The sequence below is a fragment of the Protomyctophum parallelum genome (genome assembly GCF_964188405.1).
Source record: "Protomyctophum parallelum genome assembly, chromosome: 17".
Taxonomy (NCBI): Eukaryota; Metazoa; Chordata; class Actinopteri; order Myctophiformes; family Myctophidae; genus Protomyctophum; species Protomyctophum parallelum.
In genome coordinates, this window is record NC_139719.1 from 17,787,076 (window position 1) to 17,803,838 (window position 16,763).

Here is a 16,763-nt window from a genome sequence, read left to right on the forward strand (position 1 = left end):
GTTTTAATCGGATACGTCCAGAGATCAAGTGTAACATTTTTGTGAGATTTAGACAAAATCGCCCAGGCGGTGGTGTAACCGTCTGGGCACCCGACTGGTAATCCAGTCGCAGTGTGCCGCGGGTTCGACTCCCGAGCCCGACACGGCCTTTACAGCATGTCATCGCCCCATCTCTCTCCCATTTTCCTGTCAGCCTACTGTCTGTCCCTTCAAAAACCAATAAAAGGCGTAAGCCGCAAAAAATATATCTTAAAAAAAATGATTTAGACAAAATTTGTAGGTGGAAGAGCAAAAAGTGTATTTTGAAGAAAATTCAAATTTGGTGGAAATTCTTCCCTGGTCGAAATGGCCTATCGCGAATATACGAATCCAATCGCAGAATATTTTTATTAGGCGATTTTTCGGCGATTTAGCCCAATTAACCGAGGGAGGCTGTAGCCTACATATTGTTTAACCCATTTTGAGCGGGAACCCCTTTTGGTGGTTACATACATTATGTTATAATTTAGCTATTAAAAAATAGCAGATCTACAAGCTCATAAAAATAGCAGACCTACAAGTTCATAGCGCGCCACTCGGTGGCGCGCTATGAACTTGTAGATCAAGGCACTTGTAGGTCAAGGCAAGGGAGCAAGTTACCCTGGCTGCGCTGCAGTCTGCAGAAACAGACTGATCTACAAGCTCTCAACGCCTAGCGAACAGAGCTGCAAAAACAGGCAGGACGTGGCACCTTGAGAGCTTGTAGATCTGGCTTTTTTGCGACCTGCAGTGAGCTGTTCTCACTTTACTTTTATGACACGAATACATCGTCAATCTGCGAATTTTGGTCAGACGATGGGCGATTGAAAAAAAATTGGCATATCGCCCAACCTTAATGGGGAGATGCATCATGACCCAAGGAATCCATGAAAAAAGAAAATTTGATTTTACGACTTGCGGCTCAAGAGTTATAGGAAGAAACGTAAAGTGGGCTGTTATAGCGCCACCATGAGGCCGACTGATGTAATTCCTTTTCAATTAATTTTCATAATTATTATGAACCTCCCCCCAAGTCTTGTAAATATGGCGCTTATGGTCTCCAAAGGAAAAAATACTTAAATTGACATATGGCTCGAGTGCGTGCGGCAAAAACTGTGGGAGGAGTAGTGCGGCAAAGTATCGCTCATTTACAATAACAATAGTCTGGTTTCCCTGTTAGGACAACCACACTAATTAAAAAAGGAAACAAAGAATAAAGGGACCCATAAAAAAGAGATGTCCGTGACCCACGGACGGGTCTCGACCCACAGTTTGGGGAACTCCTAGCGAAACAGGGAAGCATCGGTTCCCACGGCGACTGACTTGCATGCAGGGAGCGAGGAAGCCAATTATTTACTTTTCATTCAATCTAAATCAGTGTGTCCTCACTGACAAACAATTCTATTTTGGACTGTTTGTGGGCTCAGATAACTCGCCACGAGAGACAGGCTGCAGTGGCAAAGCTGAGAGGGAGACAGTGTAGGAGAGACAGACAGTAGGACAGCTGAGATGGAGACGATGTAGGAGAGACAGACAGTATAGGACAGCTGAGAGGGAGACAGTGTAGGAGAGACAGACAGCAGGACAGCTGAGAGGGAGACAGTGTAGGAGAGATAGACAGTAGGACAGCTGAGAGGGAGACGATGTAGGAGAGACAGACAGTAGGGCAGCTGAGAGGGAGACAGTGTAGGAGAGATAGACAGCAGGACAGCTGAGAGGGAGACAGTGTAGGAGAGACAGACAGTATAGGACAGCTGAGAGGGAGACAGTGTAGGAGAGACAGACAGTATAGGACAGCTGAGAGGGAGACAGTGTAGGAGAGACAGACAGCTGATAGGGAGACAGCATTATGGGAATTGTAGTCCAGGAAGGAAGTTAGCCCTGCAGTGTCCATGACATCATGGAGCCCATGGACACTTTGACATACTGAAATATCTAAAAACACATATTACCCACGTAAAAACCTCAGGAAAGTGTTTATTGTCTCCCAAAGATCATTAAAATAAGATCTGGTTGCAAAAGGGGTGAAGTGGCCCTTTAAGTGAAACATCACTGTATACTATAGGCTACAGTTATCGAGTACATACTGTATATTTTGTTCCTTTCCACCACTGCTGGTTAGTGGGAGCCCTAATGACGGTGAAGTAGGCTTAAGCTTACAGTACCACGGTTATGGTACAGCACAAGCGTATCCACTATGTGTCTGCTGTCTGGGGCTTCGTGATAACGTTCAACCAAAAACATTGCTTGTTTTATAGGGTGTCATTAGGGGCTATTGTCATAATGACTACATTTCCTTAAATTAGGACTACATTTCCCCTAAAACTATAAACATGACTGTTTTCCCCCTCTGGCGCCCTGCGTTTCTCTCTCTCTCTCTCTCTCTCTCTCTCCCTCTCTCCCTCTCTCTCTCCCTCCCTCTCTCCCTCCCTCTCTCTCTCTGGGCTTATCTCCCACCGCATAGCTTTGCCCGTCTCCTTGGCGACAGACAATAATAATGTTACTGACAATAATGGAGAAAATTAACAGTGGCTCTGCGTGTATGGGCAGCAGCATTTTATTGAACTGAGAGAGACGGGACAGCTGAGAGGGAGACAGTGTAGGAGACAGACAGTAGGAAAGCTGAGAGGGAGACAGCGTAGGAGAGAGACAGTAGGAAAGCTGAGAGGGAGACAGCGTAGGAGAGGGAGACAGCAGGACAGCTGAGAGGGAGACAGTGTAGGAGACAGACAGGAAAGCTGAGAGGGAGACAGCGTAGGAGAGACAGACAGCAGGACAGCTGAGAGGGAGACAGTGTAGGAGACAGACAGGAAAGCTGAGAGGGAGACAGTCAGTGTAGGAGAGACAGACAGTAGGAAAGCTGAGAGGGAGACAGTGTAGGAGAGACAGACAGTTGGAAAGCTGAGAGGGAGACAGTGTAGGAGAGACAGACAGTAGGACAGCTGAGAGGGAGACAGTGTAGGAGACAGACAGTAGGAAAGCTGAGAGGGAGACAGCGTAGGAGAGAGACAGTAGGAAAGCTGAGAGGGAGACAGCGTAGGAGAGACACACAGCAGGACAGCTGAGAGGGAGACAGTGTAGGAGACAGACAGGAAAGCTGAGAGGGAGACAGTGTAGGAGAGACAGACAGTAGGAAAGCTGAGAGGGAGACAGTGTAGGAGAGACAGACAGTTGGAAAGCTGAGAGGGAGACAGTGTAGGAGAGACAGACAGTAGCACAGCTGAGAGGGAGACAGTGTAGGAGAGACAGACAGTAGGACAGCTGAGAGGGCGACAGTGTAAGATAGAAACAGACGGTAAATATTGGAGAAAGGTTAAAATTCTGATTGTGCACGTGTCTGTTATAGTTAAGTCCTTGCATCTCTGTTTTGTGATGGACACTGTGGACACTTTAAAGTATCTTTTCAGCTGAGAAAAGTGAAATCCAAAGAGTTTGAACAGTTTGTTGAGAAGACAATACATGGTTTCCCTTTACAGTCCACTGGAGGTGAGGTCGTTTGCAGAACACATTATCACTGCTATCATTCATCACACACGGACACTTAGTCAGGAATACTCGGCTTGACTGAGTCAACACGCTGGGTATACCACCCCCTTCTAGTCCCATGGACCATGGGGGTTCTCAAACCGTTTCATTTCATGGAAGTAAGCCTTGCAAGAGCCATGAGGCCCCATAGGGGCAGGAGCCCATCTCCTGTTACTGTAGCGTGAGGCAGCTTGATGCCCCCCTGGTCAAGACAGACAGGTACACCTGGACACGACGCTAGTATGTCGCAGGGACTTACCAAACAAATCCAACCCTTGATGCTCGGGGCCAAGCAGGGAGGCACTGGGTCCCATTTTTCACACACCATCATTTCAGAAACACTGTAGCATGTAAGCACATGAAGCCATAAGGCACTTCAAAGAAACCAAATTACAGACACCTATTCATCATAACCAATATTAGATCGACCATCACTAACCCCATCTCTGACTCTAACCTAAACGTAACCGCAAGCACGGGAGCAACGCATCCCTCACCAACCTTAATCCAGTCAAACTAACGGGAGGATGAACCCATTTTCGGCGGGAAACCATTTTGTTGTTAGCATTATGTTATGCTTTAGCTATTGAAAAATAGCAGATCTACAAGCTCATAGCGCGCCACCGAGTGGCGCGCTATGAACTTGTAGGTCTGCTAAAAAAAAAATATCGTAAAAATGCGGCACAACTCCCCTTCAGCCGCACGGTGTTATCGTTAGCGTCATAGCAATGCAGGGAGGACCACATCGGGGTCTCGGCTACATAGCGGCCTCATTCTTTCCACTTCAGCGTCATTAAAAATCCATCTGCTGCCATCAAAGACATCATCATCATCATCATCATGTAACTCCTACTTCCAGACTCCATTCCGGTAAACAACAGCAATCATCTCTCGGAGTGCACTACAAAGGAAACCACGCAGGAACCTGTGGGGGAGGGGAGTGAATGACATTTTGGTCAGAGCCAAAGAGTAGGAAAGAGTTACGCCATTGAGGGGGGGGCAGAAAACAGCCTGGTCACGTGGTTCATGTACGCGCGTAAGCCCATAAGACTCCAATGCATTCCCGTAAACTTCCGGTCGTCCCTATATGCAATACTTCCGGTTGTCCCTCATTCAATAGAGACCGATTCCGTAGCGTTTTCATGGTCGCAGCCTACGTATTTCCTGTAGGCGGATCGACGTAGCTGCGGGGATAAAACCCTCACCAGGCGCACCTCTTCCACTACAGTGAACGGCAGAGTGACTGATGTTAGTTTGCCTCAAACGTTACTCCTTTACCTGCTTTTTTACTAACACTAACATTACAAAGATGCCCAGAACATCGAGATGAACCTGTGTAGTTTATGGCTGCTCCAACAGTAGTGGCAACATAAAAAATAAAATAAAACAGAATGTCTAATATCCACCGCGGTGGCTGAGACCAGAGCCATTGAGTAATGGTTGAGACGAAGCAGCTACGTCGAGTCCGCCTACAGGAAATACGTAGGCTGCGCCCATGAGACCAGCTACGGAATCGGTCTATAGAAGTCTACGTAGAAGAAGAGCCTGCATGGAGCCCCATGGAGTGAACGGAGTGGTCATATAACTCTGTCTCAACTCTATGGCTCTGCATGTGGTGGCGTTTTTTGTGGAGTCACTGGTGGGTCAGTGCGAGGATAATGACAAACCAATCACATCTTCAAAAGAGGGTTATTTTGAGGGCAATTCCGAGTATTATGTCTCTTGTGCAGTGAAGATGGAGGAAGGGGGAGAGAGAGAGGGGGGGGGGGGGGAGAGAGAGGGGGAGAGAGAGAGAGAGAGAGAGAGAGAGTGTCAGAGGGGTGTGGGGGGGGGGGAGGGGTACAACACATCTGTTAGGCCACTGGTAGTCCTCAACCTTGGGTCCCCACGTGTTTCTTTTGGGGGGGGGGGGGGGTGACAGTGAATTGACAAGTTAAACAAAATGTAATGCCTCAACTCGTACAATTCCATGTGCTTGTCAGGGTGTGTGTGTGTGTGTGTGTGTGTGTGTGTGTGTGTGTGTGTGTGTGTGTGTGTGTGTGTGTGTGTGTGTGTGTGTGTGTGTGTGTGTGTGTGTGTGTGTGTGTGTTTTTTTGCACCCGGTTCAAATGCAACTGCATCGGTAAAGCACCCACGCAAAACAAACAAATAAACAAACAAACAAACATGTCCGGCGTCGTGTATACCGTACCCGACGGCAGGTGTGGTGTCCGTCTCTCCGGTCTCGCTGCAGGTGGACAGCCGTGTCTTGTAGGAGGAGGAGGTGGTGGTGGTGGGGGTGGAGGAGGAGGTGGTGGGGTTGGTGGAGGAGGAGGAGGTGGTGGGGTTGGTGGTGGTGGTGGAGGTGGAGGAGGAGGAGGTGGTGGTCTCCAGGGCTCGGGGGAGCAGGGTGGCGGGCATGCACAGCCATGTCTCCAGGTCGGAGAACTTGGAGTAGCTCAACATCTCCAAGACACTGCAGAGAGAGAGGAGGGACACACCAAAACGGTACATTTATCACAAAAAAATATATTAGTATTAGGGCTGGGACTTAGTATTCTGACCTGAGATCAGATTCTAAAAATGTCTTCTACATCCTGACAGTTTTCTGAAAAAGCTATGTTTCTATGTCAGTCGTTCTTCGATTTTTCAAAAATAGCAGACCTACAAGCTCGTAGCGCGCCACCGGAGCTTGTAGATCTGCTATTTTTCAATAGCTAAAGCATAACATAATGCTAACACCAAAAGGGGTTCCCGCCCAAAATGGGTTTCAACTTTAAATGAGATTAATTAAAAGTCACTAATGTTGCTCTGGAGAGGGAAGTCTGGAACAACACTCTGGTGGAGCCGTTGCCCCCGCGACCCGACGACGGATAAGCGGTTGGAGATGGATGGACGGAGATGAATTAATTACAGAAACTATAATGCGATTAAAAAAATGAATTTAATCGTGCTTAGTTTTTGCACGACAGAACCTTTATTACTGGACGAATTTCAGGCGTATACCGATTGGACCGCTTTGCTTGGCCCAGAGGAAAATTAGATTTAATATCAATATGGAATATATTAACTGCTAGTTCAGCCCTGGGGACAGCATGCGTTTTGTTTTAAAAGAGAAGGAGGAGGAAGTGGAGGGACAAACAAACAACACCAGCGTGTAGGTATTTGGGATTGCGTACTGTTCCTGATGGTGGGCCACCATAACTTGTACTGTATTTCAGTGGTTTTCAACCAGTGGCCCGGGGACCACCAGTGGTCCTTGAGGGGGGTTCCAAGTGGTCCCCAGCTATATGAAGAGTTGGTAACCAATTCTACAACAGGTCGTTTCGAGGAAGCAATCTGATTGGTTGAAACGGTTTCTAGCCGTGGATCAAACCAGCACTGTTCACCACCTAATCAAAACAAAGAATTCAGCCGCTTTGTTTTCCCAGAGCGCTAGCAAACTCGGTGGCTATAGGCTAGCTAGTTTCTTGGGACATTTGTGGTCGTAGTGACTACATCTGTCATTAAAAATAAATACAAATTCAGCGAAAAAACCCTAGTTTTAAGGGTAACTGTTGTTACAATAATGACGTTAAACAACACCCTCTCGTGTAATATTGCTTAAATGAACCTTTATAGATCTTTAAACTCCTGAGAGCGTGAAATTAAACCCACACAGATCCATTTGGTTTCATTTTACACTCTCAAGAGTTACATCTGCATTACTAAGTTAATTTACAAGAAGTCTACACAATTAGAGAATGTCAAATAATTATTATTTTGATCGTTTGTCTGTCATCTATGTTAAATGGTACAGACATCAATACAGCATGGAATTGTGAGCAAAATCGTATCCAAATACAACAACATATTCTATAGTTTTAGGTCTGAGAGGCTACATCTAATTGAACGGTGGTCCGTGGCTCATAATGCCAATTGAATAGTGGGCCTTGATATGAACAAGGTTGAAAACCACTGCTGTATTTTATGCAGTATGTATCTAATGCCAATTGAATAGTGGGCCTTGACATGAACAAGGTTGAAAACCACTGCTGTATTTCATGCAGTATGTATCTAATGTCATACTGTAACTGTAGCATTGGGCCGCTGTGCCAACTGAACTGCACATGCCTACTGTAGTTCTGTGTTCTTAGTATGGTCGGCGGGTCCCTGTGAAAACAGCATGCTGCTGCAAATGTTGTTATAGGTCAGTAGTTCTCAAAGTGGGGTCCGGGGGACCCCTAGGGGTCCTTGAGGGAGTTCCAGGGGGTCCCCAGCTAAATGATAGTTTGGAAACCAAATGGACCCTTATTATGGGTCTGTAACTCTGAGACCCCCTTTCCACCGGTTGGTTCCCAATGGGAACCGGTTCAGTTCTTTTTTGGTTCTTAGTCCATGAGCCAGAGCTCCAAAATTGGTGGGATAAACTAGACCTATATTAAATTGTTTATAGGATCAATACAAGGAAATTAATACATGATAACCCTTCCACAGTAGTAGCTTTTGCATATTTTCATACATAATAATACATTTGCATATAAAAAAAATTAAAATTTGTAATACAATAAATCATTGTCTTCGTGTAAGTACTCAATTGGGGAAGTTTCATGGTGATAACAATCTAATATAGGTATGGTTTTGCCCACTCAATTCATAATTAACATTCCAATTTTGGAGCTCATGGCTCATGGACTAGGAACCAAAAAGAACTGAACCGGTTCCCGAACCAACCGGTGGAAAAGGGGCCAAGAGTCAAATTAACATTGATTTTACAATATAAATTGTAGGTCCCAGAGATAGAAATGTCATTAAATGGGGGTCCTTAGACTAATATACATGTCAAACTGGGGGTCCTTGGAATTAAACGGGTTGAGAATCTCTGCTAGATCCGTGAAAATGTTCTCTTATGTTGGTCCCTGGCATATCTTTTCAAATGGGGTTCCGTGCCCTAATAAATGTCGATTTGGGGGTCCTTGACATTAAAAAGTTTGGGAACCACCGTTATAGGCTATTATGGTTAAGGTATTATTTGGGAAAATATCAGCTCGTTTGTGTAAGTTCTGCGTGCTAAATAAAGAACTATAGTATTAGTAACAATGACCGCGTGCTGGTGGTAAGAAACTAATAGTTTTGCTTACTATGTGGGTCAAATAAAAATAATGCGTTTGTTACCTACTGCCTGGCTGTCACTCTGGGGCAGTATAGCCACCAAATAACCAGCCATAAATACCCCCAAACAAAACTTGACAAAAAAAAAAAAAAAAAAGTTCGGCCCCCACACATACACGAGCATGCATGCGTGCATATGTGCGGGAGTTGAGTTCCGGCACCTCTTGAGTTAGAAATGAAGCACTGGGCCCGGATGGTTAACTCAACCGTCTGGGCACCTAGGCTGCCAAGCCAGCCGGACGGCGTGCCGCGGGTTCGACTCCCGAGCCTGACGGCCTTTGCCGCGTGTCACTCCCCATGTCTCTCTCCCTTTCCTGTTGAATTACTGTAGCCTATCAATTTAGGCAAAAAACGCAAAAAAATATATCTTTAAAGAAATTAAGCACTGGTCCGGTACCGGTGGACCACCGGTGATAAACCGGTGGTCCCAAGTATGCATTGTACTAAATTGTATAACCGAAAGCCACAAAACACACCATCAGATGCCAGACTATGCAACTAATGTGTTAGTGTTACTAACATTCCTTTGGCAAAATAACTATCATTTCATTTAAATGATGTGTCGTCAAAGATTTTGTTAGAGACTATGAGTGAGTGAGTGAGTGAGTCAGTCAGTCAGTCAGTAGCCTTGGAAACCCAGACGTTTTTATTTCACCTTTGTTAAATTGACGCAGACACGCACACACACACACACACACACACACACACACACACACACACACACACACACACACACACCCCTCTCTCTCTGTCGCTCTAATTTAATTAGTCTCATGTCCTGCAGCTGTGCCTAGTTTCTCCCGGGAGCTATCTGATGCCATAGAAAGCATAGGTGGGTTCCAGTCTAGTCAGTCAGTGAATCAGTGAGTGAATCAGTCAGTCAGTCAGAGTTTTACTAAAAAGTGTGCCAGCCTCTCACACCGCAAATATCCAGTCTACAAAACCTCACAACGTGCCACGCTGTGTACACACACACACACACACACACACACACTGCAAGCTTGTGGATCGGGGCCCGTTTTTGACGCGAGACGCCGCCACCACCACGCACCGCACATATGTCAGGCGTCGCGGTACAGCAGGTTTTAGAGCCACATGGGCTTGGACCAGAGGCCGTGGAAGTTGTGTGTTTAGGTTTCATCTTCGTGGTTTGTCTCATGGAGAAGCTCCAAATCTCCCAGTTTATGTAGGACGGTATGGGTTGGAGTGGAGACACACGGTTTCACCGTTGTGTAGCCAATAACATGCCGCCGTCAGTCCAATGTGTACCAAGTTCTACCAACGCACCGCAACCTGACACCAGAGTTGATTTTGACAGCACTTTTTTTTTGAGTGGTGCAACCACTCCTACAACCAGCAATGTCCGTGCGTATCTATCTATGTATCAGTGGTCATGAGCACGAGTATATGACTTATTAGTACCAGTAGGGGGCACCAGAAACAGAGAGAGGCAGCAGTGCTGTGCCTGCTGCCTACGAATGAGAGAGAGAGGTGGGGGGGGGGGGGGGGGGGGGTAATTGCACCACTCAGTTCACACGGGTGAGATTTTTTTATTTAGTTTGGTCAGAGTCTTTTGAATAGAATCTCATTTCCCTAACCCTAACAGAACATCAAACTTTCCTCTCTTAAAATGAAATAAAATATATATACAGTATATACCAGTAAGACGCCTGAGGGCGAGAAGCGACAACACCCTAAAAGGGCGAGGTCGCGTGTGATAGGTATTTTTCTTTTGTAGATCTGTTATTTTGGTGGATGACGGTTTTCATGTGATCTATGACTCAGTGTCCCCTATGGTCTTGCAGAATCATGGATTATGAATTGCCCTTTGACTGACATTTGATGTCAGGCTGTCCCACTGACTTTAAAATAGTATGGTTCTGAGTTTCGATAGTAAAACTTCTCCCCTAGCCAGCGTTGTTAGATAAGAATTGTTTTGTTTCCGTTGGCCATAACACCCAGCCTCTGTGTTTTTGCCCTTGAAAGTTAGTATTCGCTCTAACAGACTGGTAAACTGCACTCAATGACGTTCTGCCCTGTCACCCGGTTCCACTAACTGATATTCATATCATAATATGATAAACATAATATGTTTTTTGACCTTGTTGTTCAACACATTTTCTGGTGTATTGATTACGGTATGCTATATCAACCATGTTCAATTGAACATGGTCAGAGATCGTTGTGAAACGCTGTCCGGATGGCATGTCTTCTTCTCTCCCGAAACAATGGTGAATATATCTGATTGAACCTCCCTCTAAGTTCTGCTTGTCTGAGTTCTCTTCATTGTGTCCGTCAATTCATTCTAAGGTATTTTGGTTAACTCTGTTATACTCTGACTTTTAATCATTATAGCCTAAAAGGTTTTTACATCCATTTCGGTAAAGTTACAAGCCCTCTGCTTCTATTCTGGTAAAGAGTATTTATGGTACTTAGATTACTTTCTAAAGTATTTATTCAGTTCCGGTGTTCCGGAGCTCTCTCTAGCTCTAGCTCTCAAGCTATCGATCCTGTTATATAGTTATTAATTTATACAGTCCTTCGTCTTATGGTGGAAAATTACCCATCAGCGTGCACGCATCCACGGTCATCCACTGTCACTATGTGACAGCCCAGTCGACTAAACATCATAAGATTTTAGTCGACGTAAATTATACCACAGGTCGTTTCGGGGAAGCAATCCGATTGGTTGAAACAGCCTTCTAGCCGTGGGTTAAAACCAGCTTCAGTGATGCTTGCGACTTTGTCTCGTTCCTTACCACATCACTGTCGTGGCAATAATCACGTTAACCCACACCCTCTCGTGTAATATTGCTTAAATTACTTATACTGGATCTCCAGTCCCTTCTTAACATTTTAGTCTAGTTTTAGTCATCATAGCTTAGTTTTCATTTTTGTTTCCATTTAGTTTTTGTCAGTGAAAAAAGGTAGTCGACAAACTTTTTCTTTTGTCATAGTATTAGTCGACGAAGTGAACGCTGGTCACTATGTGACAGCCCAGACAGTAACCCACCTGTCCACTGTCACTGTCACTAAAGCCCACACAGTAACCCACCTGTCCACTGTCACTATGTGACAGCCCACACAGTAACCCACCTGTCCAGTCACTATGTGACAGCCCACACAGTAACCCACCTGTCCACTGTCACTATGTGACAGCCCACACAGTAACCCACCTGTCCACTGTCACTATGTGACAGCCTACACAGTAACCCACCTGTCCACTGTCACTATGTGACAGCCCACACAGTAACCCACCTGTCCACTGTCACTATGTGACAGCCCAGTGAGTGACCCACCTGTCCACTGTCACTATGTGACAGCCCAGTGAGTTTATTTTGGGGAGGACAGGTGGGTACCTGTCCTCTCCCACTGCCCAGTTAGTGACCCACCTGTCCTCTCCCACTCCGGGGATGTCATCCCTCTCGTCGGCCGGGTGGAAGATGCACGACGACCTGGAGTCCCGCGGAGACAGCAGCACACAGGACGACTTGTCAGAGTTCACAGACATCTTCAGCCATAGCTGGAGAGAGGGAGAGGAAGAGGAAGAGGAAGAGGGAGAGGAGAGGAGAGGAGAGGAGAGGAGAGGAGAGGAGAGGAGAGGAGAGGAGAGGAGAGGAGAGGAGAGGAGAGGAGAGGAGAGGAGTTATTGTTTCTGTGTGTGCAAGACGCTCCATCATGCAGTTTTCCCGATAAGAAAAGGGGGGCAGAAAGAGAGGAGGAAAACAGGAAAGAGACGGGTCAACGAAAATAATCTAAGATAACATTATTTATGTACATACAGTATAGCATATAGAAAGATAGAAACATAGTACATACATGGGCAACTGGTGGCCCGGGGGGGTCACATATGGCCCCCACCATCACTTAATGTGGCCCTCAGGTTAATACTGAATTATACTGATATATTATTCATTTCAGCTGTTACAATTCCAAACATGACCCGCTTTAGTTACTTCAGTCTTGAATACTTTTAGTATTGTAATGTTATTGTTATTGGAACAACTGGATAGTGCACATTGCCCCTCTGAGAGCGGACTTTGTGTGATCTCACTGGTCCATTGCCTGCTTTACGATTTTAGAAAATGTTTAAGACACCTTTCCTTCTCTCATGGTCTTTTTTGTCTGTCTTTTTCTGCCCACTCTTTTCTTTTTGACCTCCTGAAATGTACAATCCGAAGTGATATTGCCCTGTTTGTCCCTGTTTAAGTGTGGACTTGTCATATGAAAAAGGACTATACAGAGACATTGGAGTTGGAGCCACATGGAGGGGGGATGAGGGGGGGAAGAGGGGTGGGAAAAAAGAAATCTTGGGAATTGCTCGTGTATCATATGTGAAAATGCTATCTGTACTGTACTGCTCTTTCCAAATAAAACAAATATTTTTATTTATTTTTAAATGTTATTGTCAATATTTAATATCAATGGTCTTCTGTAAGTTGTGTTCTGTGAACAAAAAAGTGTAAATCAGTCTTTTTTCAGCCATATGTCACATTGCCAAACCAGACGAGTAAGATTTTCTTTTAAAGAAAGAAAAATAAATACAAGGAACAAGGAAGAGTGACAGATTATACTCTGGGAAATGCCCAGGTTTAAAAACTTGTTGGACGGTTCATAATACAATTCGGGTATGAAGCTGTGGGCCGTATAAAATCCATCCCAGGTAATTTTGTGGGGGGCACAGGGGGCCACGCATTAAAAGTAAATTAATCCACAAAACTAACGTAATTTGTATTGTTGACCTATTTCTAAAATATTTTTGCAACCTTCGTTCATTTTTGACCCCTCTATCACACAGAACTATTCTTTTTGTGTCTATATCACCACGCCAAAAGAAATGTTCCATGTGATGAGGGGTCAAAGTTGAACGAAAGTTGCGCTAATATTTTAGAAATAGGTCAACGATACAAATGATGTTAGTTTTGTGAATTAATTTACTTTTACTGCGTGGCCCCAGTGACCCCCACAAAATGACCGGAACTGCTTAATATTGACCAAAACCAGAGCAGAACTCCCACCACCACCAATCAATTAATTAATACTGTTGCAACCACTATATTAATGGCAAGTATTTCTTACAGATTAAGTTAAAAAAATCAGAACTTTCCCTTTAAGGGCCCTTCAAACGGGAAGCGAGGAACGCAGGTGTTGTCGCCTGCATCAACGAGAGGTCTGCTTACCCATTTAGACCAGACGTCGAAAATGTCTGAAAAACCTGTTTCTCTTTGTCAGTGGTGTTAAAACCTTTATCATGTATTTGGCCGCCGACCCCTATCCGAAAATATGTTGTTCCAGGGACTCTCCCAGAAGCAAAGATTTGAGTTAAAAAACGAAACGAAAGAATATATATTCAAAGATTTGTGCCACATTTTCAAGATTTTTCAAAAATAGCAGACCTATACAAGCTCGTGGCGTGCGACGAGCTTGTAGATCTGCTATTTTTCAATAGCTAAATTATAACATAATGCTTAAAACACCAAAAGGGGTTCCCGCCCCTTTACGTGTATTTTCTTTCAGGCTATATCTAAGCATGTTCTTACAGGCTGTGTGCTATTCCGATAATATGCTACTCGTTCATGTGTGGGCCCCCCATATCTGCAGCTCCATCTGTTGGGAAAAACCACAGTCTTCCCCCAGGGAACAAAAAGAACCACAATCCTCCCCCCCACCCCCCACCCCACCCCAGTGACCATTCAAGCGTTATCTGATCTTTTCATATGGAAAAGCCATCAATGCTATAATATAAAGGCCCATAACATGCGGCACACTCATTCAACCATGCCAGTTGGTTGAACCGAACACAAGTAAATCTATATCCACAGTGAAATGTCACAAAGAACAGTGAAACTGGCAAATGACTATACACTACTTCCTGACACAAAACAATGTCTAGTCTAGTCCATATAGCAGATTCGGAAACCCAGGCGTTTTTTATTTCCAGGGAGAAATAAAAACTGCACCTGGCTTTCAGCTGTGCAGTGTTTTTTCTGTTTTTTCTTAGGGGCCTCCAATGCATGGATTTATGAAGATTACGTCATATGGCATCCAAGTCTATGGACTTCTTAATGTTTGTTTAGAGCACTTATGACGTAAATCGTTTGCAAGCCAAGAGTCTATTTGTTTAGGCCACTAAATGACCACGTTAGACGTCATGTGACCAAAATAAGTACAGTGGGTGCCCCTCGTTTCACACAAGGGCAATTTTTATTTCACTTCTCCCGTTTTGTACAGTATGCATTAGGTGGAACCGCACGGACGGACCCCCATAAATAACTCAGTATGACCCCCATAACCGAGAGTGTACACATGGACAGTCAAATTGTTACATGCGAGGGTCCATTTGGTTCCATCCGTACACACTCGCAGGTTACAGACCTGCAAGGGTCCATTTGGTTCCATACACCCTCAGAGTTACAGACCTGTAAAGGCCTATTCATAGTCTGGATTTAAAATCCAGACGTATGTCTGTGTGTAATCCAGACGTATGAGCCTTAAGGCTCATACATAGTCTGGATTTACGGTGGTGGGGTGACCACCGAACTACAACATGACGTCACGAGCCGCGGTGAAGAGCAAACCACCGCCACCGCTCCAGCCCTTCTCTCTGTTTTTACTCACCACCGCTCAACGTTATTTCAGCTCCGGTGGTCAGCTCACCACCGGAGCGGTGGTCACCTTACCACCGAAAATCCAGACTATGAATAGGCCTTTAAGGGTCCATTTGTTTCCATATACTCCCTCAAGTTACAGACCTGTTATGGTCCATTTGGTTCCTAAACTGCCTCAGAGTTAGACATGTAAGCTAAGTTACATGTCTGTAACTCTGAGGCCTGCAAGGGTCCATTTGGTTCCATACACTCTCAAGAGGTACCCACTTTGAGAAGCACTGCTGTTCTGTTCTGGTGGAGTCTAGTGGTTTTGTGAGACTGAGTAAAGGCCTACAGCTGGTTTCTTACCATGACCAATGCAGTGACTAATTTAGAGCAGGGACACACACACGTGAGTCAGACCAGGTGAATGTAATTAAGTTGCTGCTGGCACGAAAGAGAGGCCAATAGCATACATAGCCTAGACCTGAACCTATGACTAGGAGTTATACACGGTCTGCATTTTGCACAGTCATAAACACATCAGGAGGTGGATAATGCTTTCAAATGAATGAATGTAACACCCAGGCTAAATCCTTTAAAACCAAACAAAGTTTTAAACCTCTCTCTCTCACACACACACACACGCCTGGGGGGCGCCTGCAAAACGTAACATACACACGTGCGGATTGGGTTTTTTGTATAATGTCAAAGTCAACAAACATACGCACCGCAAATCACATGCTTCCCCTTCCACGCACGGCACTGCTGCTGAGCCCCAGAGAGACTTCTGTTGCTTTAAACATTTTCCTCCAAAATAAGCGAATTCCTTTAGAATTCACCCATTTTCCGTCAGCGTTATTGTACTACTAGCTGTTATGAGTTACTTGAGACCGACATGGATTTGCATCATCTCTCATTCAGACAGCGCCGCTGCACTGGATCGCTTTCAATGTTATTTATGTTTGCAGAAATCTTTTGCGGTTCGCCGGGGAGGAATCGCAACAAAGTTGCACAGCTGCGGTACCAAAATAGCCGATATGCAAGCTCACAACGCTTCGCCTCGGCGACGCGTTGTGAGCTTGCAGATCGGCTATTACTCAATTCCACGCATTCCCCTCCTTGAAACAAACCATCATGACAAGTAATGAGCCGATCAAAGTAATTTACCGTCTAGTGATCTTCTCCTTTTCCCCACAACTTTTCAACTTTTCCGGCACAGAAACATCAGGAAGGATTCCTCTAGAATTCGCTCCTTCTTCCCAGTTTACGTGTCTGTCTCTCTCTCTCTCTTTGTCCAGCCTTTTATTTCAACCCCTGCCTGCCTGTACTGTGGCTACTACAGTACTGTGCCTGCCTACAGCCTTTAACATGACTGCCCTGCTGCCTAGCAATGTTAAACATCCTCAAATACAGTGCGGAGAGAGGGAGCCGGATGTGGTTCATATTTCACTCAAAAAGTATTCTGTATTTTGGAGGAGAGAGAGAGAGAAGTCAGAGAAG

The 16,763-nt window shown here is 45.1% G+C and overlaps 1 protein-coding gene across 1 annotated transcript; it reads right to left on the reverse strand.

Annotated features, from left to right (window-relative positions):
- Positions 1 to 4,392: 4,392 nt before the first annotated feature.
- Positions 4,393 to 16,112, reverse strand: LOC310874623 (uncharacterized protein; the record flags this gene model as incomplete). The annotated part of the gene is made up of 4 exons (XM_083787482.1): positions 15,992 to 16,112; positions 12,066 to 12,196; positions 5,735 to 5,998; positions 4,393 to 4,444 (listed from the first exon to the last, which is right to left on the reverse strand). The coding sequence occupies exons 2-4, from the start codon at positions 12,182 to 12,184 to the stop codon at positions 4,393 to 4,395; spliced, it is 435 nt and encodes a 144-aa protein (XP_083643608.1). The 5' UTR covers positions 12,185 to 12,196; positions 15,992 to 16,112.
- Between the last annotated feature and the right edge of the window lie 651 nt (positions 16,113 to 16,763).